This window comes from Coloeus monedula, assembly GCF_965178545.1.
Source record: "Coloeus monedula genome assembly, chromosome: 3".
NCBI lineage: Eukaryota > Metazoa > Chordata > Aves > Passeriformes > Corvidae > Coloeus > Coloeus monedula.
In genome coordinates, this window is record NC_138783.1 from 21,904,106 (window position 1) to 21,925,891 (window position 21,786).

The following is a 21,786-nucleotide window of genomic DNA, read 5'->3' on the forward strand; positions in this document are numbered from 1 at the left end:
TGTGGAGACAGCCCCAGGAACAGGTATGGCTGCATCAAAGCAGGGAATTAAACACACCCACCAGGGAGTTAATGCAGAGCACTAGGCACTCTGGAGCAAACACAAGTGGAATACGACAGCACTGTGCCACCTCTTTGCTTAGTTTTGCCACAAGATTAGTTAGATAAGTACCTCAGTGTCATGATGTGCCCATTGGCACAAAAGCACGCCAGACAGACGCTGTTACAGAGGGTGACCACATCTGCTCGCAATAAAAAGGACGTTTCGGTGATGTTGTGCACATAAAGACATGTTTGGGAAGGCAATGAGAAGACTTTGGCTTGTTTTTCTGAACAAATGACTGCAAATTGATGATCACCCATATCCTGGGAGGAGGAAGGGGAATGCATGACAAGTTTCCTTTTCCTTGTTTTGTCACCATCATCAGCACTGTGTGGATCCCTCCATACTTCGTAGGGCCGATGTGTCAGTGTCCCCATGCAGTCCAAGCACGCGAAGGTCAGCACGGCTCCCTTCAGTGTCAGGACGGTGCCTGCAGAACAGAATTTCCTCTCACTGGCAGTGGCACCACAACCAGGCTGGCTGTCAGCACAGCACAGCTGACACTCAGCTTTTGTAAACACAGCACACACATTAATCCAGCCAAGGCGACAAGGCTTGCTTGCTCAGTTCTTTCTGACCACACGAGAAGGTGAACAAACAGCCTGCCACTGCTGGAAAAGTCTCAGGCAGCTGATATCTATAATAATGGATATAATACATGCTGTTGAAGATGGCCTGTTGTTTATCTCTACATTATACTTGTAGAATATTTATTCCCCAGCAGTAAAATTGCTCCAAGTCTGGTGACTTTCCAGCATTGTTTTTCTAAACAAACTGGGCATGGGAAACCTCTGTTCCTGTGCATTCTCCATTTTTGTCCATTTTTTAAGCACATACTGCCTCTCCTCAGACCTGACCTCTCAGCCCTCTGTTCTCTCTGCTACACCATCTGTCACTCACTCAGCCAAGGATCTCTCCTGGTACAGCAACCTGCCAACATTTTTGTTTCCTTTCCTGAACTCCCTTCTGCTTCTCTGCAGCTTTCTGATACTAAGACAGTCAAATTGTAAACAGGACTGTAATTTTACAATATGAAGGAACTCTGCTAATTTCTCTGTCCTCACAAGAAACATGTAACTTTGCCTGCTACACAAGGCAATCTTTGGAACTAACACAACCAAAGTGTCTCAGTCCATGAAGTTGTTGGTCCCTCACAAGCGTCTTTACCTGTGTGCCCTCCACTCAGTGAGTGACCATTGCTTGATATTTTGAGACATTTCTGCCCAAAAGGCTGTACAAAATCACAGTTATTGCCTCATTGTACCAAGACAGATAAAAAGCAGGAAAAGAGCTGCACTCTCACCACTTGGTGACACCACGACTGGCTCTGACTGCCGTAAGTCGTCACTAGCAGGAAGATTAAGGGACAGGATTATGACCATTCCGAGGCCTGTTCCGACCCAGAGACAGGAGGAGACAGCAGAGTCGTTCTTGCGGGCAAAAGACTCCATGAAGTACAAAGCTGTGATTGCCTCCTTTGAGTCCCTGTCGATACTGGACACGCTGGAGCTTCGGGAACGGCTGAAGGAGTTTTCCCTATTTTCTGCACAAATAAATATAAGCAAACAGGCATAAATCGGTGTTCCAGGAACAGGCACAAGCCTGCAGCAAAGACAAACTCCTTGTAGACTAAAGAAAGTGAAGTTTTCTTAACCTGAGCAAACATTCTGACACTAGCATGATACCAGCTTGCTGCCAGTGTATAAATAAGTGTGGAAAATGCTGTCAGACCTCATCAGTTACATCTGCATTAGAAATAGCTGCCTATTATGGAGATTAGCATAGACTAATTAGAATTTACAACAGCCTTAGCTCAAAGGACTTGTTCTAAATAGCACAAAATAATTTTAGGCCCATATGTTACCAATGCATTTAGAATTAATCCATGTATCTCATTGCTGCAGGACATGAAGGGAGATGCCATTAGCAGCTTCAGAGCACGTGTCCCCTGCTCTGCTCTTGTTGCCATCACTAGGACATTCTAGCACTGCGTTCAGAGCCACCGTTTATTGGGAAGATATTAATAACTGCTCCCTGGGGAAAAGATACCCATTGCTGAACTGAACCCAGTATCCAAAACGTCTCAAGGTACAAATCCACTCTGGCTTCCCAGGGAGAGAAGTGAGAAACCTGCTCTGTGCCCTTGGCAACAACTGCAGAGTGAGCTGGCACTGCCCAAGCTTTAGCATGCAGCATCGAGAGCCAGCTGGAGACAGTGCTGTGCTCTGCCCACTGCAAGTGCACAGGTACAGAGACTCTCTCTCAGCTCTTCAGAGAGAGCTAACAAAGAACAGGCCAAGGATCTCTGCCTTGCTTTGCCTAGTGCCAGGCAGGAAGCACAAAGCTGTGTGAGGCAGCTTCTCGCATTAGCAGGAACACAGGGGGCTCCAAAGCACAGTGGGCTGAAGAGTTATTGAAGAGACAAGGAGCCAAAGGGAAGACGGGAGTAGGGCTGGCTCTTTGCAAAATGACTTGTGCCAGTGCTGCTGTTTATCAACTTGTAGCCAAAAATGGGATGAGATCATTGGAAACCCCCATGCTCTTTTGCAACAATAATAACTGGAGGTGGAGAAATAGTTGAAGGTACTGGATCTGAGATAAAGGTCTTGCTTCTGAAGCTATCATTATAAAGCAGATTTGTATCTGGTAGGAAACTGTCCTTTGTATAGCTCAGAAAAGAGTCATCTCTTCAGAGACAACAGAAGTGTCTAAAAAGAGGAATACTTTCTGCCATAGATGAAGAATAAAATTAGAAAATTACTTTCTCACATACTCCAGCTTAAAACTGAGCTAATCCTCACACTGTATACAAGGTTCCTGTGTCCACCAGAGCAGCAGCTTTGCCAGTGAATCTCTTCCTCAGACAACAAACTGCAGCATTGTGTTCCCCTGCCCAGATGCCTCAGTGCAAAGTCATCCCGACACTGCAGCTCCCTGGGGAAGACTGGAGAGAACCACGGCAAAGCACTGCTGGAACCACACCAAGTGTTTCTGCATGTGCTGCTGCCTCAAGTGTTGGCACACAGGGGTGGGGCAGATTCTCCTGCTGCTCTTTCACACCTAGGCCACCTTCTGTCCTTTGAGGGCTTCTGCAACTTGTCAAAGAGGAGTTGCACAGGACAGCCATCCCTGGCACTTCAGTTCTGCTCTCACAGAAAGTAGCTTATATCTACTTGAACTTCCGAGCACGGCCCTCGCCCCGTTTCCACTTTCATGTAGGCACTGTTGTAGCTCTCTAGTTCTGTCTCAGCACTGCTCCATGTAGCTGCACAAATTGGGACTGTTGGCAAATCTACAAACACAGCTGCTGATACCTTGAGAATTAGTGTCTCCCGTAACCCCAAGCACTTTGTACTCCTCCTGCAGGGAACTAGTTGGCCCAGCTCCTTCCTAAGCACTGACAGCTGCCAGGTAAAGAAAGGAAGACAGTAATTTCAAGGCAGAGGTCATCAGGGCTCCATATATATATATATATATATACACATTTTTTTTTCTCCCAAAGGGTACCTAATCTTTAATAAAAATGCTATTATGTAATTAATCTTCTCTTTAACAGGTGTATTAATATCACAGTCACATAAAATTCAAATATAGTGGTGCTCAAACTAAGAAAGATGTTGAAAGGACAAATGCAGTTAGTGTAGGCGCCATACACAGAACTTAAAATACATGATGTGCCATTTGCATATGTCATCAAAGCTTTCTCCCTCCCTAAATTAACAAGAAATGTTCCTCACTCCTGTGCAGTACAGTTAACTAATACATCTCTGAAAAACTGACACTAACAGATATAATCTTTAGGACACTTCTGGGAACATACTGTGCCATTTTCTATTAAATACACTACTCAAACAAAAATTCTAAAGATCAGCAAGACATATGCCAAAACTTAATGTCATTAAACATATCTGAACAGCAAAGTCTGCAATTGCTATGTGACTTTATTGGCTAGCTCTAGAGCAAGGTAGAAATCTCTCCTCTTCCTACATTTCAGGATAAAATTTAGTTAAGTCTTGTTCCCTGGGACTCCTTTCTCAAAGAGCTTCTACCCCAAATTCTTTATCTAGAAAGCACTCCACTGTATCCTGGAGAAAGACAAAAGCACCTTCCTTAGGAAATTTAAAAAACTTGCCTAATCCTTTGCTAGTATCATTGCTATGTCTTAAAATGGCATCCTGTCTTCTCAAAGTTGACCTGCCAGTCTGTTGCAGTCCTTAACCCAACCACCATATTCCAGGTTTTCTGTTGTATTTTCCTTTTCTCGCTCTGCATGATGGGTGTAGAAAGAATGTCAGCTATAACATCTTTCTGTGTGTGAACTAGGACCACTTCCTTGTAACATAGGTCAAAGTTGATTTGGATGCTGTGCTTCAGGCGACAGGACATTCACCTGTGAAAAGCTCCTCAGAAATTTCCATCTTCTCCTCCTTTGGAGGACATCCTGCTGCATGGCACTGTCTCATAAATGTGCTCCTGTCTCTAAACTGCCTCCTGCTTTGAGGAAGCCCTGTACTCCCTTTTCTCTGAGAGGCACATATCCAACTCCCAGGATCCATTAGCTCCCACACAGGCCCTCAGACTGCCATGTCCTTTTCCTTCTTCCTCTCACACATCTGGATTTCTTGGCTCTTCTTTTCTCCTATATAGGTCTCCAGGCTGTTTCTGCAGCTGGCAGCAGAGAGCGCCATCAGAAGGCTCCAGTGGCCCCTGAGAGCTAGCTAGTGACTAATTTGGGAGATGCTGGGTTGGATGATGAACAGCTCTGAGCATTATGACCTGCAGCCAGTGCATTTCAAAAAGCTGCATGCCATGAGTTAAGGCCACACAAAATAAACACCACTGCCATCCTAAGAGTAGCCCTGCTTTCTTCAAAAGGATTTCATTCAGCACCATCCTATACACGGTCTGGGTTAATGAGCTGCAGGTGGAAACTCAGGAACCAACTTCTTTTGTGACACTGGACTGGTTGTTAAATTTGGGTGATGAGCAAGCAGCATACAAACAGAAGCTTTATGACTTAGAAGCAACCCAGCCCCCTCTAACTTGCTTCCCACCTCACATAAAAACACACAGGACACTTCAGTGCACACACAGGTTAAAAAGGAAGCTGGTGCTTTTGAGCCTTCCCTTTGTCCATCTGTGTGTGAGCAGTGCACCGCTGCTCATCGTGTGAGGATGTTCTGACTCCATGTTAGTGCTGGAGCTCTGGGAATGCAGCCCATTGCCATAAAGGCACAAGCATTGCAAAAGGACAGGAACAACTGAGCCAAACATCATCATGACATTTATACAAAAGCAGTCCTGAGCAGTTGTCCCAGCCCCTTCCTTGCCTGACAGTGTCCTGCTGCAGTGCACTGGTGTCTAGGGGAAGATTTAATTTAGGGTTTGGGGGTTTTCTGAGAATTTAAAAGATAATTTGATTAAATGATTCCATGTGTTTCAATTGCCACCTGTACAGAGCAGAGACTGCAGAGATTTTTTTTTTCTTTTAACTTCCTTTTACTTAGCAGAAATAAAACCAGAATTGCCTCACTTTCCCATGGAATTAAAAAAAAACCCCACATGTATGCCATGTTCAGGGAATGTTCTGACTTGTCTATTCTCAGCTTCAGCAAAAGTTTTGTAAGGGGAACACATCCTCATCTATTGCATCTGCCAGGAAATTATTACTGGGATTTTTATAAAACAGTGAAATTAGGACTAACACAGAAGCATAAAGTGATTTTCTTTAGGAAGTTAGGAATCAGGAAAATAGAAGTGTCACTTGTTACGAGCAATAAAAAAACCCCAAACCTACCAGTGACAAAGATCATTTTCATTGCAAATATTTACATTCATTACTGTAGAGTTTTGCAATTGATTGTCAGTGTCTTGGATGCTATTTATAGGTCCTTTCCTGGTTTTAAAGTAATGAGTAATTGATCTGCTTATGAAATAGATACAAAAGTTGACCTTTTTGACATGGAAATCGATATATTCTGAAAAAAAAGAAAAGCTGAATGGTTTATATTCTCCTCGCTTGGAGAACTCTAAAAGTTTTAATCCCAAACACCAAACCTACCAGAAGCCAATGGAACTATTTAAAACATTTGCCAGTTTGAGACCATCATCTTAAATTTTAAGACAAATCTGTCACTTTCAAAAATTATGTAGTCAGGAAAGCATGCAGAGCTCTGAATGTCAGTGGAAACATACAGTAAAGGAATTACACTTCCAACATGAATTTGTGCACAGTAACGTCATAGGGACACAGAGACCAAACCATGGCACTGATGGCAACGCTTCAGCAGCAGAGAGGAGAAAAGGGCAGGAAGTAACACACATTTAGGAACACTGCACATTTGCTGGGCAATAAAACCAACACTTCGCAGTAGAGCACCACTCTAAAGCTGCATTCCACAGACAGCAATTCACAGGAAAGCAGCAGAAGTTGTCTTAAGCACGAATAATGTGCTAATAACCTGGAATTTTACTGTGAATGATTTCCTACCAGCATGAGTTAAGTAAGTTTCCCTAAAAAGATGCTGTGGATATGCAGCTTGCAGAGCACTCCAGCCATGCTGGCTGTGTCTGTGCTCTCATGGAGCTCACAGCTGTGGGAGGCTTGACCCTCCCTGGAGAAAGTTCTGAAATGTATTGGCCTGAAATTGCTACAATTAAGGCACTGTAACCTGAAAGGTTTCATGGAATTCCCACTGATACAAGACTGATGGAAATGATGGCAAACAAAGACCTGAAAGAGGAAACAGATTCAAGGCAGCAGACCTGGACCTCTACTTTGATCTTTCTGGAATACAGTAAGGTTCAGGCTTATGTTGTAGTTCAGCAAGTTTTAAAAACAGAAGGGAACTGTCAGGGCAGAACTATTCTTCATGTTGAAAAGGAAGTAGAAATTATTTCTATAAAAATGCAAAAGATCTTTGCAGTAAGAATCTATCAAACTTCCATATTTAATGTATGAATCACTTCCCTTGACTTACACAAGCAAACTGTCTTCACATTAACATCACTAAGAGCTCAATTGGGACATAGTTTATAAGCTTGGACACATGTTTTTTAATCAAAGACATCACAATTCTCTAGAACTTAAAACCCCAACCTGAACTATCCATTCTGCTGAAGCATCTTTCATAACATTGACAGTTCAGGAAATAATAACTTGTATAACTTATATACATGGAAGTACCCAAGGAAAAGGTGGAGACAAAAGGCATCATGGAAGATGATGAAGCTGTGGCACAGCAACATCTCTGCCTCCACACCTTTCTCACCTGGGCCACCCATGGTGCTGAGGACTTCAGCCTCCTTCCCAGGCTGCCATTGGGATGAAAGTTCAGAGATCAACAAAATCTGGGCCTCCAGGGGCATGGGGAGTGGAAGAGGTAGGCCAAGGGAAGTGACCATGCCTGTAGCAAAACACTTTGTGTTGATATGAAGTTAAGGCTAGCAAGGAAAAAATGCTGAATTTGAGTATGCAGTGCATAACTTACCCTCAAATTCAACATGCCTAAAGTACAGTGTGAAATTAGCTTCACCTGGTATCAAATCATCATTTAAATTAAAACTGACTAGACATTCAGTGACTGTAAGAACAACAAAATTTTCATTGAGTTGGTTGTTTTAAAAACAAGGAAAACTTGCAGATTCTCATAAGAAATCAAGTTGATCCTAGCAGAACCTAACAGAAAATGTACTCCAAGGAAAAACCAAACATGAACTGCATCTAGCACAACAGAGTTGGAATTAATGCACCAGCAGCTCACATGCATCTATGCAAGGCTCTTCTTCATTTCTTCTTTCCTTTCCTAGCCATCAGACATGCTCTTTCACAAGGCACTTCACTTCTTCAACAACCTCCTCCCACTCCTTTTTCCAGGGACATAGAGCATTGCAAGCTCTGTTGTAACCAGATTTAGGCAGACACATGCTTGAGCTCCATTTAAACCTCTGAGAGAAACCAGTGGTTATTTCTGATAAAGATTATGATTCACTCTAAATGATGACAGCAACTCTGGCTTTGTGCAGCCTAGTGACTGTAGAGCTCAGCAGAAAACTGAGGGCTGGGATACAGATCAGCCCAAGAGGACGGATCCATCCATCCATCCATCCATCCATCCATCCATCCATCCATCCATCCATCCATCCATCCATCCATCCCTGCCTCCTGCAGGTTTCTGACCCTTCTGGTCCTATTTTTTATTTACTGTGGACCTAATACAAAACACTAATGTGTTCTAGGGAACTTGAACCCCACTGATGATCCAGAAACTGGGCTCCCTCTTGCAATAACAACCTACTCCTTGTGCATGTCCCCTAGCAGACCTCCTGGGCAAGAGACAGGCCCCAGCTATTTGCTTAAGACATTGACTCTCAGAAGTGCTCTCCCACTTCATCCTATGGAGATGGATTGAGGTAGGTGGACTGAATTGTCCCCTTACTCCCAGGACCAGTTGCCATTATTTCTGGTGCATCTGTATCACAACCAGACCGACCTTTGACCCTTGCTCACCTTTAAAGTATCTCCACATCTCCTTTCTAAAAGGAAGCAGAAGAGAGAAGGTTTTTATTTTACCTAGAGTAGTGAACAAGAACACCCTCACCTCCATCATAACTGAAAAAGACCTTAACACTATGGATAAATCACTTCTGGAAACAATTATATTCCCCCAAGAATAAACTAAGGATCTTATAGTTCAGTGTTCAAACTGAATACTTTTAAAGGTATATGAAAACCTTACAGAAGACACTAGAATATCCTTCCTTGGAATATCTGCCTTTTTTTGCTGCCAAATGTTTTATTACAGCCATGTAGAATTTGCTGTTCAGAAATCTTTGAGTTTACAGCGCCCATGAGATCAGAAGTGCTGTGATTTTCCTTAACATAGGAAAAAATAATTTCAGCTTCCTAATACTTGCTTTTTTTATTTGAATAAAGCTTTCTGCAGTAAGAAAAACACTTTCTAGATATAGAGCAAGTCTTCTGGGCGACATTTTTATCTGTTCCTCTGCACAGACAAGAAATATAGTGACAAACTGAGCAGTTAGTGGGGACTGTGCTTTACCACAGCATCTCTAAGTTTTTTCCTATTATACAAGTCTTACCAATTACACTGATGGCAAAGTAACTTCAAACACTATCAAAATTGAAATGATTTACAGGAAGAAGCAACACTAATCCCCTCCCTGAGAAATAAATAAAATCCCCTCCCTGAGAAATAAATAAAAGAAAAAAAAAAATCAAGCCAAGGGCTTTTCCATCTGCTATGAAAGTCCAGCTGTGAAAAGCCATGGCACTCAGGGGCCTCATGAAGCATGGCCCCAGACCTGCTGTGCCATGCTCAGGGGATCAGGTCAGTCTGGCTTGGCTGCTTGGGCAAGGAAGATTACCAGAAATGATCCACTCTGCAACACGGAAAGTACTGGCAAAGGGAATGCACTGGAGAACATGAGCTGTTCTGAAAACCTGCCAGAGAAGCAATAACCTCCTCAGAGAATTAATTTCTGCAGTTAACTACCCTTGTGATCAAAATGAATCCCCAACTGTCTTCCTTAAGTCAGGCTTCTGCCTTAGTAATTTATGTCCTGTCCTTCTCTCAAGAGACGCATACAGCTGACTATTCCCTTCCTCTCTGCAGTACACTGCCATGCCTTTGAGTAATTTTGTGCCTTTTTCCCCAATATTTTTCTAGATCAAGCAACCAGGTTCTTTTTCTGTTTCCTTGGAAGCCTAGGAAGCACTGCCTTAAAAACCAGACCAACCATCTTCTAGGCCATCATTACTTACCTCGCATCCACATGTGGGCTTCAGACCCAACAGACCCAAGAAAGAAAGGAGCCAGTGATAAAAACAGAAACCTCCCTCTTCTACCCCCACCTTGCCACATGGGAAGGAAACCTCATGGTCACATTTACTCATCCAGTGCAAAAAAATCCAATGTGTTATGGATACAGTGCTGCTGGAGACAGCTTAACAGCACAGTAGTAACTAACAAGGGAAAAATGACACAAATTTTATAAAAGTTGCACAGCAAACACTGCAATGCTCAGCATGACACCAGGTGAGTCTGCTTCCTCAGGCAGTGGCCTTTTTTCTAAGATAACTACTCAGTATCATGTTTCAAGACCCCAACTACACCACACTGGACTTACAAAAGCAAGTGTCAGCCCTTTTCTATGGCTTCACACACATTTTAATACTGAAGAAGGTACAGATCAATCCAAAGGCTTTGGAAACCTTGTTATATAAACAACAAAACAAAGTAACAGGCTAACATACACACATAGAAAATAACTGTAAAATTTGCTAAATATAAAAAACAACCCAAAAGCCTCAAAAAAATCAGCATCAAATCCAAAATCCACCAGCAGAAAAAAATCTGCAAGTCTCAAACAGACTACCTAAAAGGATTTTTTTTTTAATGGTAATTTTCACAAATACTTTTGATGAATAAAAGAAGTTTAAAGTATATAGTATATACTAAATACTGCGCATTTCCCAAAGCAAATTGGACAAAATCATGCAAACGAGAGAACAACTTTTCCCCAAACAACTGTAGTCATTCTATGCATATACAGACACAAAAGAAAAACTTCAAGCATAAAAGTAAGCTGGATCAGTTAAAATGCAAATTGTGTTGCACTTGCCATAGAATTTTGATAAGGTTATTAAAAATAATAACTAAATACTTGAGTGGTTCGTTCTGCCATCTCACAGTGACATTTCAATTCAAGTGATCTGTATCAAATTTTAACTATGTATAATCAAAAGAGTTAATCCAAAAGCTAAGTGCTGAAACGGAATTGTTTTCAAGGAAAACCACAGCAAATTCAAAGACTTTGTTCTTAGCTTTACTAGAAAATTACAATGCATAGCAAAACCTTGCTCGGATTCCTTGTTTAGAGGCAATTTTGTAGCACCAAGATGTAAATGGCCTTTCTAGAAAAAGGTAATTAGGCTGGACTAATTAGAGACTACATAATGGGGAATAAAAAGAATAATAAAAAAGACAGTTTCCTATGGCTGTTGCTGGAAGAAAATAAATTCCCAAACACAACATTTCAAAGGAAAAGCTCCACTCTGTCTTTACTTTCTTCCCACGATGTATGATGGAACCACACGTGGACATATCCATGCAGAATGCCCGGATTTCTGCATGGATACAGACAATGAGAAAAAAAATGGCAGAGTCAGCCAGCACAAGCCAGAGAAAAACATTTTGAGAATGTAAAATGGCTTGAAAAAGCAGTGTTTGAAAAAAACCCAAAACAACCAATAACCAAGAAGTAAGAAATCTGAAAGACTTCTCTTAACACATAAAGCAAGGAGAAATGTGTGCCAGCACGTGTATCTGTGCACGCATCCATGTACCCACCAGCTACACAAGTACAGCCACACTGAGCTCCCTCCCACACCAATTTTATTTTTATTCTTTATTGCCTCTGTTTTCTTTAATTCAGTGTTTTCTTTAATCTAAAATTACAACTGAAAACTCAACCAAAATACGTATTTTGTTTTCCTGTGCAGAAAAGAGGCAGATGTTTGGGGTCTATTGATCTACACTGCAATTCTTGATCAGACCGGCATCTCTGCAAGTTTAAAGCTCTTAGGCTGAGATGGACTATTTTGGATCTGTGCCACAGTACAGAAGGCAAATCAGTTGAGCCACACGTTTTCCCCAGGAAGCTAAACAAAAATTTAATCCCTATTTCAGTGTTTCTGTGAGGACCTGCAGAAAAATTGGGTGCAAGTCAGAGCCCAGAGCTGGAACAGACTGAAACATGAGCAGTGCAAATGGCTACAGCCTGCAAAGAAATCCACTAAGCCTGGAGACAAAACACATTCCCATTCTACAGATTGTTATTGTGGGTCAGAATCTCTGTAAGGATTTTATTGGCTAAGAATAATTTGCATTCATATGTCTTTTTTATTACTGTTGATATTTAAGAGCACAATGTTAACTTGATAATAAAAAATTTAGTTTATACTCTGTGCAAGAAAAGCCTCATCAAAAAAATATAATCACTAGCTCCTGAAATCTGAAAAACTTATTGTCAAAAGGGACTTGAAGTTCAGAATTTAGAAGTTCAGCAATGGAATTTCCTGTATTTGGGTTTGTTTACAATGCCAATAAATTCTTCTATTATTTCAAGAAATATGCTGCTTAGTCAAAAGTATGTGCAAACAAGATTTTTTAGAATCAACAATCATGGAATCATAGAGTAGTTTGGGCTGGAAGGAACCCTTACAGGTCATCTAGTTCCAACCCACCTGCAACAAACAGGGACAGCTTCCACTAGGTCTGGTTGCTCAGAACCCTGTCCAATCTGACCTCAAATGTTTCCAGGGATGGGGCATCCACCACCTCTGTAGGCAGTGTGTTCCAGTGTTTCACCACCCTCACCATAAAAAAAATCTCTTCCTTATAAATAATAATATGCCATTGAGAATTTGCAAGGTTCTAATTTCTTGCTAAAATTAGATAGAGAATACTGAGGAACTACAGAATTTTTTACTACAGCCATGAGAGTAGTGCATTTCTGAATGCAGAAGATACTGAGACAACATGTAACATTTCAAAAAGCATCAAAGAGGATGATGAGGACACTGAGAAAAACATAGGTTTAGGCAGTAACAGTAATGATGCATCACTCCTCTGCCACTGCCATACCTGGCTTTTGAATTATTCTTCTATGAATGTGGAAGAAATATCAGCACTGTATGAATCTGAGCAGTCTGCAATATTTCAACCAGCAGAAAACAAGACAACTACCCTCCCCTTCCCCCCCATTTCCTTCCTGTGATTAATCATTGCAAAAACATTCTTCAAAAATGTTTGTCTATATCAGGAATCCTTCTGCAGAAGTAAAGAGGTGAGAGTCAGCAAAATCTTGACAATCAGCTCACTGGAACGAAGTCAGAAGAATTTATTGTGTGAAAGTTTCTTGAAAATAGACTTGATAAAAATGCTGGAAATACACTTCCTATTGTACCAGAAGGTCAGATTTAAATAAGTAGATTTTGAAATCCAATGCGAGGGGAGAAGATTCATTTATTATTCTAACAAATGTCTTATGATTACTTACCAAAATATATTATCTTTTTAATCAGATCATATAGAAGAGGTTGTGAAGAGCAGGAACTGGAAGCATTATTAAAAAAAATCTCCAAGTATTATCAGTGCCTTGGAGACAGGCTTAAAAAAGGTAAGAACCATTTACCCCCACACAAAGGCTTTTTTTTTTTTTTTTTTTTTTTTTTAAATGTATAAGAAGTCCTAAAGAGGACTAAGATAGCAAACTCTAATCAAAATTCTACTCTGGTAGAATAATAAAATCCTTCCAAATTCTAACCTGAAATGCTACCTTTCTAGAAAGGACATAAAATAGGTATCTTGACTCACCTCATGAGACTATAAAAAGAAATGAAATAATTTCTTGGGAATACATCTATTGATTGTTGGAGCATATGTTCCTAAGTAGCCAATAAATTCTTAGCAGAAAGGGGAATTTTTTCATTTTATTTTGGAACAACTCAACCAGAAGGTTTTGAACAGAGCCAGTTTCACATTAGAGAGAGCATTCTTATTCTCAGCATATTCTTTCTCAAACCTTTTAACTTCTCTTCTTTCTCCCTCACCTAGACTAAGAATCTTTCAAGGATCATACCATCTTCCACCACATTCTTTAGTAGAAAAACCTTTAGAAATACATTGAACCACTTGACAAAACTGTGTCTAAAAATTCAAGATACATGAAGAACAGTGGAATGCCAGTCATTCTAGGCAGATCAGGCAGTAGAGCTAGAACTCAAAAGACTAATACCACCAACTGAAAAATAGTTTAGACAAGCTGAACAGAAGGCTTTGCTTTACTGAGAGAATACAGATAATCAGAAACTTATTTTAGTCAACAGACCTGCTGAAAGGTGACTTGTACACAAATCCACACACCCAAGGACAAACTCAGACCATGTTCCATCCCATCACATTGCATGCTGATATAAATGACTCTGGAGATTGTCTGGCTTGCTCTTGCAACAGTTTTTTCACTGACTTTACTGAAAGTTTGAATACTATTTAAGTGATACTTTTAAATAGGAGGTTTTTTATGTCAGTTTAATTAACTTCTCAAGCCTGAAAGGAAGTTAGATGATTATCTCTAAAAGAGATATACTTTTATATTAAACGTGATAGGTATTATAAATAATGATGAATGACATAAAGTGACTCTTTCATGATACATGTATGCTGAAAGCAACATCATGCCATCGAAAGTATCACTGCATTACTAAATGTTTTGTACACAAGAGCCAGTGGGGCCTTAGGGGGCTATGGGTTCTGCCTGCCAGTGACCCTATTTACTCTGGGAGGATGGGAGGGAAGAAGAAAAGAAGCAGAGAAGTAGATCAGAGAATACTGTGGCCTTGGCAGGTACAAGTAGTGCTGATATTGCAGCAGTATCTGCATACAAGAATTCCAGAAGAGTTTGGTACTACATAGGATGAAGAAAACCACACAGCAAAAGAAACTACTGTGGCAGTGGTGTATTTTCTACCACGAGCCATTATATGACAGTGTTACTTACCATGCTTGTGTAGCACATAAAGAGAGCCATATGAAAGGGTTATGTTATGCTCACATTCAGTCACTGATGTAGAGGAAAAAATTTGCTATTTTGTGTTACCATAAAGATTAAAAAATCAAATCTAGCCATGTGCCACGAATAACAAAGCTATTTGCAACAATTTGCATTTAAAAATATAAAAGTAGACAATCTGAGTGATATAATTCCCCTTTCTCCGTCTTCATTAGCAATTGTGGAAATTAGGGAGTGCTGGTTCCAGCTGTAACTGTGATGCAGACACCTCTGCAGGTGGGCAGGTTAGGATACAAATGCTCCTCACAAAAAAGAGCATTAGGGTCGTGGTGTTGCTGATCGCCTATCATAGTTTAAAACATTAGTTAGCTCAGGCAGTGACCGGGACAAGGATCCTGCTGAACTCATTCCCTTTCACACCTGGTGAAAAATTCACAAATACCTGGCAGAACAGTCATTGCCACCCACCTTCTGTGGTGACTGGGAGAGAAATCTCCATGCAGGCTGCAGACTGGGCTTTCCTGAAGGGGGGCCTGCCGGGCCCTCGGCGGTTTGCTCTCGACACATCCGCACTGGAAAGTCGTTTGCCTGAACTGCAGCTCTGGGATGTTGGGCTTGTACAGTGACCATTCACGTGATCTGGAAAGTGAATGCAACAAGTGCTAGTAAAGTGTCAGCTCCCAAGATTCAGAATGGAGGAGAGATGTATGTTCTGATACTTGAGAATGGGTTATATCAAATCTTCTGAGAATAACTCTTACTTGTTTTACCAACGTATCATGGGTATGCAAAAAATAACTCACCATATTTTTAAGGTATAGTTTGAAAAAAACTCAAGGGCCACAGAACTGGTTCGTGTTCTTAGAGCTGCAGGTCCCACAGCATTTTGCTGACCTATGCACACAGGCAATTACCAAGGTACCACTGGTAACACTGTCACCCCTGACATTATGTCTCCTAAGAGATACCAAGCCAATTTGAAGTTTTCTTTCCTTTTTGCTCTTGTAAGAAGTGCAAGTATAATTTACTACAGGATAGAATTCAGAGCTAGATTTCTTCCCTGCCTGACCCAAAGTTGCATGAAACAGGCTACCATTTGAGATAATTGCAAAAATAGCCATAATATTGCTAAGTATTTTATTCTTTAGATACCACATAGATTTATTATACTTCTAAGTAAAGTGACTGCTGAACAATTGATTTGTCTGCTATAGATCTACAGGCATGAGGCTACGTCACTGGACCCCTGCTAGAGGCTATGGTCAATCAGCACAGCACATGTTGCTGTCTAATGGGATGGGAAACAAAACATGTCTGCTTCAAACTCTTATTACATTAGTCTGTTCTTTGTCAACAGGTCTTTAAGCCACAGCATCCACCAATCAGAGCTTGGATCAGAGTTCAGAATTGGACTGGACTGTAAAACATCCACGTGATATTTTTCTTCCTCTCATGCTAGGCAAGACAACATGACAAGAATTACTGAACACAATTTTCCCTTCAAAATATGAAAGGATACACACCCAGGAATAACTGAATTTATTTTGGTCAGCAGATTATTTTAAGTAAACAGCAGGTAATAAGCAAAACCAAAGTTGAGATTCATGCAAGCACACCAAGTATATTACCCAAAACTGTAAAAGCTCAATACTATAGGTAGGGACAATCTTGGAGTTTCTGCCTTAATTTTAAATGTCAGGTTATTTATATCTGAGAATTATCTTAATCTTTAAGATTCTGTATGTAAGTATCATATTCAGTCAACTCTCTTTGATTTGTATTGTATCCAAGGAAAAGATGAATGTTCCTGTACTAAGATAAATTTATTTCTTGGTTACCATGCCATGATAGCACCACTGTACATTATGAAAAGCTATTTCTATATTCACTCTACATTCAGGTCCTGTACTGAATACAGTGTATAGTGTGGTACATGTAGTCTTCAAATGTGCAAGTCATGTCCCTTCCATGTGGAAACAGTTCAGTCTTAAAGAACAAAAGTGGAAAAAATGTTCAGAACTACAGATTAGAAAGCAATTTAGTATCTGTACTGCATAACAAAATAGCTCTGTAGGAGACACAGCTTCCATGATTCTTATCATTTTTCCCTAATACATGGCTATTAACTGAGCTAACAGCAGATATAAAACTGATGTGAATGACTCATTCCATTTTTAGTTAGGAAATTTCCCAAAATTTGCTGTAACTGTTTGCATATTTCAGCAGAAAGTCCTTTGAGATCAGGGGCTTTGTTCAAGGACACAGGCTGACTGTTCAACCTCAGCAACAGACACATCCTCATCCAGCTGCTTCCTTTCTTCAAAATTCAGTTTGTGGGAAGGTGTTTCAGCATATCTAATTATCTCCAGGGGGAATCCTAGGAAGTGATGAGGAACATAACAGAGTGAAAAAAAATCATATTCTATAGAAACATCAACAACATTCCTGAGTCCTCTCCCCTGAGCATTGTACAGAATGGCCACAATACATCCAAACCCCTGCTCACTATGCCACAGTTTAAGAGAAATGCTGTTGTGTTTCTCTTAGTATGCTGGCTTGTCTCAGTTACCTTCAAAGGTTCACATTAAATAATCATTAGGATCTGGGCACCTAAATCCCTTTAGCTGTTTTGACAATGCCTGTGTGAATAAGCAAAGCCAGTTCCTGGGAAGAAAAAAAAACTCAGGCAGGCCTCATCCTAGAAGCTGTAGGGATATCCCTACAAGTACTGTAGTTGGTGAAATGTTAGTGGGTGCTACAAGAATGAGCAGAAGAGGGATTTTAGTGATCAGCTACAAACTTGTCTGTATTTTCACACAGTTCTGTTCCTCTGATTAGATATAACTTTTTAAAATGTATACAAGAAGCAGTGCAGGTCTTCAAGCCCTAGTAAAATCCCAGGCATTGTACAAAGAGTAAGATAATTATAGGAAACATGACTACAATATTTTTTTGTGGAGAAACTGAAAAGAATCCAGCAGACAAAGACCACTCAAATATACGAGAAAATTTTATGTGTGTATTTAAAAATTAATTTCTCACCTTTTTTTATGCTATAAGCTGTGATACAAAACATCTCTAAAGAAAGGTTATGTACTGTTTAAGAAAGGGTTCCTTACTGCATCGTCTGAAAAAAGATAAAGTGTGCTAGAAAAGTGGCAAGAAAAAACAGTACTACTTTTCTGCAGTGTACTTTCTAAGGGAGAATGAGAATGTTCAAGCTCTCAGCCTCTGTCAAAATGACTGCAATGATTTGCTATCCCTCTGAGGCCTGAGTCAACTGATTCTCCTTTGCCATGACAGACGTCTCCCAATCACCCCAAAGAACAAGTACAGGAGGCTGCGAAACCACGGCTTTTTTCCCAGCTTTGTTTGATTTGTAAGGAAGAGCAACATTTTAACTTTTGTCCTTACTGGATTACTGCTTTTGTCACATGTCACTGGGGCTTTTCTCAGCTCAGAAATATTAATTGATATGGACCACTAGTTGATATTAGGGACATTAATATTGGTACTTAAGCAGCAATGCACAGATTGCTCTGTGCTACTGACACGATAGTGCAACAGCTCCTCACTCATCTTCTGGAGGAGGCAAAGAGGAGTTGCTGCTGAAGAAAACACTGCACAAAATACCCCTTCTCTTTTCTACCACTGCATTTGCCATCACCTCCTACCCCTTCCCATGGTGCTGCTGCCCATGAGGTAAAGGGAATTAGCATTATCTTCTCCAGTGCTCCTGGATCCCTTCAGCCAGTACCACACTAATGCAATATATTCAGGCATCAGGGTTTAGTGGAGCTTATCTTTGAAGCAGTCTCCAAACTGAGTAAGAGCCATCCTACTATGCCAGGGGAGCAGCCTTTCCTGCTCCCTGTGGATAGTGAACTAAGAGGCCAGTGCTCAGTTTGTAGCTATTCTGATCATCCATTAAAAAATTCAGGACTCATGCAAGCCATTGGAAGCAATCATAGGCAATTACCCTTTAGTCCACTTAATACTAATTTAATTCTATTGGTTTAATAAAGCAGCAGTAAATTACTGTATATATGATGCATTAAAATATATAAAAGAGAAGTTCATGACATAAAATTCTGTAATGTTCTCCATGTGCTGCTTCTACAGTGCAGTTCATGGTTGTTCGCCTTTTTCTGGGCCAATGGAATTAAAAATGCTTACCCATATGAATTAAAAAAGCTTTATCTGTCCTCATTACTAAACAGTAACACCATTCAGTGCCATGTGCACCCCACAAACTGCTTAAAAAAAAGGAAGAGAACTGTGCTGGATGTAAGGCTAGAGCATCACACAAAATACCAGCGGGATGATGAGATCAAGAGGAACTGAAGAAGTAACATTAGTTACCGTGAACCTCATGAAACTACTGAGAGATGTGATGTGCAACATGACAGCAGCAAACCTGCAGGGCAGCCTCAAATTAAGCCAAGTTTTTTTGAGGCATGTTGCACAGGGAGAACATTCTATGTACACATGCTGATTTTAGTTTACACACAGTAGCATGTATATGTCACACAACCTGCCTGATTACAAACACAAAACTTTTAAACTATGTGGTGACCTCTGCAAAAAAGCAAAAGAAACCAACAATTTACCAGTAAAAAGATGAACACTTGTTGAAACCAAATGCAGTGAAAGTGCCAGTAAGAAAGAAGCACTCATTTGCAGTTACTGCCTAGCAATTTTTTACACTAGACACAAGAACTCAGAAAGGAATATAAGCAACAATTCTTTCAATTCTAACAAAGGGAAAAACTAGCTGAAAACCTTCTTACTGGTGATGTGAGAGAGGCTGAGACAAAGGAATATAAATATCCATAATTAGAAGCATTATAATATCACCTTAAGTTGTAAAGAAGTAATCAATAAAAGAGAAGACAAGAGAACCAGAGAGATGCTTTAACATGGAGCAGAAAGAACCTGAAAAATAAGTCCCAGAGAATCTTCTCAACAATTGTTGAGGAATCCAATCTTCACTGTTAAAGTGAAGAAAAATCCATCTGTTTCCACTGGGAGACTTTTGCGTATTACCAATAAATTAGATTTTGAGTAATAATTATGGTGGTGACTAACCTTTATTTTTACACAGCAAAGAGATACACATTTGAATTAAGAAAAAAAAGAAACCTCAAAACTGTACAAATGGCCCCAAGAACAGTCTCAGGTTTGCATGTAAATAACCAAAATTTATGCAATAGTGTGGTCATTCATTAACGAGAACACAGACTGATACCACAGAATTTTTACAAATTCCTTAAAATTCTTAAAAGAAAATCTCTTACAAAGTCAGGACCACAATCTTCTCTTGGTGCAGTTCTGTCAGCCAGGCAGGAGAGAAGGTGTAAGCCCTAGCAGAAGAGGTTAATACAGATGCACTGCCAGCAAAAATGTACACTTACCCTCATGTCTTCATCAATTTGAAGAGGAAGGAAGAGTTGCCCTAATGGCATGCTGGTAGAATATTTAGGTCCACTCTATAATATGCTGTTATTGTAACATACTGCCTATTGCCTGTGTAATATGATGGTATCCTTCCTGTGGTAACAAAATCCTATCATACACTTGATAGTAAAAATCACCATTTGTTTTGAAAGCAGGGTGAACAGATGTATTTGTCAGAGAAAGAAAATACTGTGAAGTGGCTGAAAACATTAAGTGCATTGTCAGATCACTGACAGATTCTCTTTTAAAACTATTACTTTGGCCTAAAATTATGAAAAATGAAACAAAAATACGAACTAAATACTCTCCAAATGAAAAACATTAAGAATATATTATCATATGTAATAACATCATCTCTGTGTTGCCCTATCTGGAAAGCCCAAACCTGGCAGTGCAAGCCTAAAAACAAATCTAGCTTTGCTCCCACAGAATAGTGGGAAAATTTTGGACTACTTGGATCTAACTCTGCTCCTCAGATTCCTCTGCTGAATTTCTAGTGATCATATAACACCACACTACTGGACTGTCTCAAAAAGCACACAGCACTCAGGGTGCCTCCACAGAATAACCCAACAGAAATGGCTACTATGTTTTGTGCAATAAACAGGAGAACACAAGACAGAAAACTTGACTGAATTCTGAAACATAAGCATGAAACGTGATAAATCCTGAACTGCACAGGAAGACAACACTGCAAAATACAAGCAGAGTGGATGGACCACAAGATCACCTAGATATCACCAAATAGTCCTGAGCACCCCTTAGTGTAGCATTGCACCTGCATTTTCAACATGGAAAAAAATGACATTAATTCTCTGGTTTTAAAAATGAAAAATTCTTCAAAGAAGTTGAACCTGAAACATTTTTTCAATTTGAACATGACAAAAATAAAGCATTACGTATATGAGCTGGAGACTTTGTAAACAAAACCCCACTTTTCCATCTGAAATGAAGGAACAAAATGTAAGAGAATTACTACAAATGTGTTTAACTGGGTTCTTCCAGAGAATCTTTCTATGATTTTTCCAAAAAATCACTGTTTTTAAATAGAGTCAAGGATGTCTGAAATAATTGAGCTAGCACAGCTCCACAGATGCTAACAAATAAATAATCTGCTTGCAAGTACTCAATGGAAAAAGGCACAGACATGGTCAAAAAGGTATTCAGTATAATTAAGCTTACATATAATTTTTATGCAGCAATCAATTATAGAAAAAATTTTCCAAACTTGTTAATATTATGCATTGTAGATTTTTGACAGGTTTCATACCAGGTAATTGTAATAAATAAACAGGCTAGTAATTATCATCCTTCTTTTAATGCTTGTAATAAATAAACAAACAAGTAGTAATTCATTCTTGGTTTAATGCTGTAAACCCTAATTTTATAGTTGATAACGTGTGATTTAGAGTTCTTACTTATTTTTCTTTGATGTCAAAATAATTATACATGGAAAATTTATTTTCTAAATATTCTTCTGCTTTTACACACAGGTCAGTTAGTAAGATTTTGGATGTTGCTTTAGGTCCAAACAAGGTGATAGAACCATCTGTCCTGTGTTTGAGTATTTGCCTGCAGATCAGAGTCTGTGTGAGAGCTCAGATCAGATCCAAGTTACTACAGAGCACCTCT

General features: G+C 39.9%; 1 protein-coding gene across 1 annotated transcript in view; it reads right to left on the minus strand.

Moving 5' to 3' along the window:
* The window catches only part of STXBP5L (syntaxin binding protein 5L), a 185,536-nt gene that overhangs the window by 4,680 nt on the left and 159,070 nt on the right, over positions 1-21,786 (minus strand). Inside the window, exons 23-25 of the mRNA XM_082278151.1 lie at positions 15,166-15,336; positions 1,406-1,645; positions 172-532 (exon numbers count right to left, since the gene is read on the minus strand). Of these exons, the coding sequence (XP_082134277.1) occupies positions 172-532; positions 1,406-1,645; positions 15,166-15,336 (772 nt within the window). The remainder of the gene's footprint in view (positions 1-171; positions 533-1,405; positions 1,646-15,165; positions 15,337-21,786) is intronic.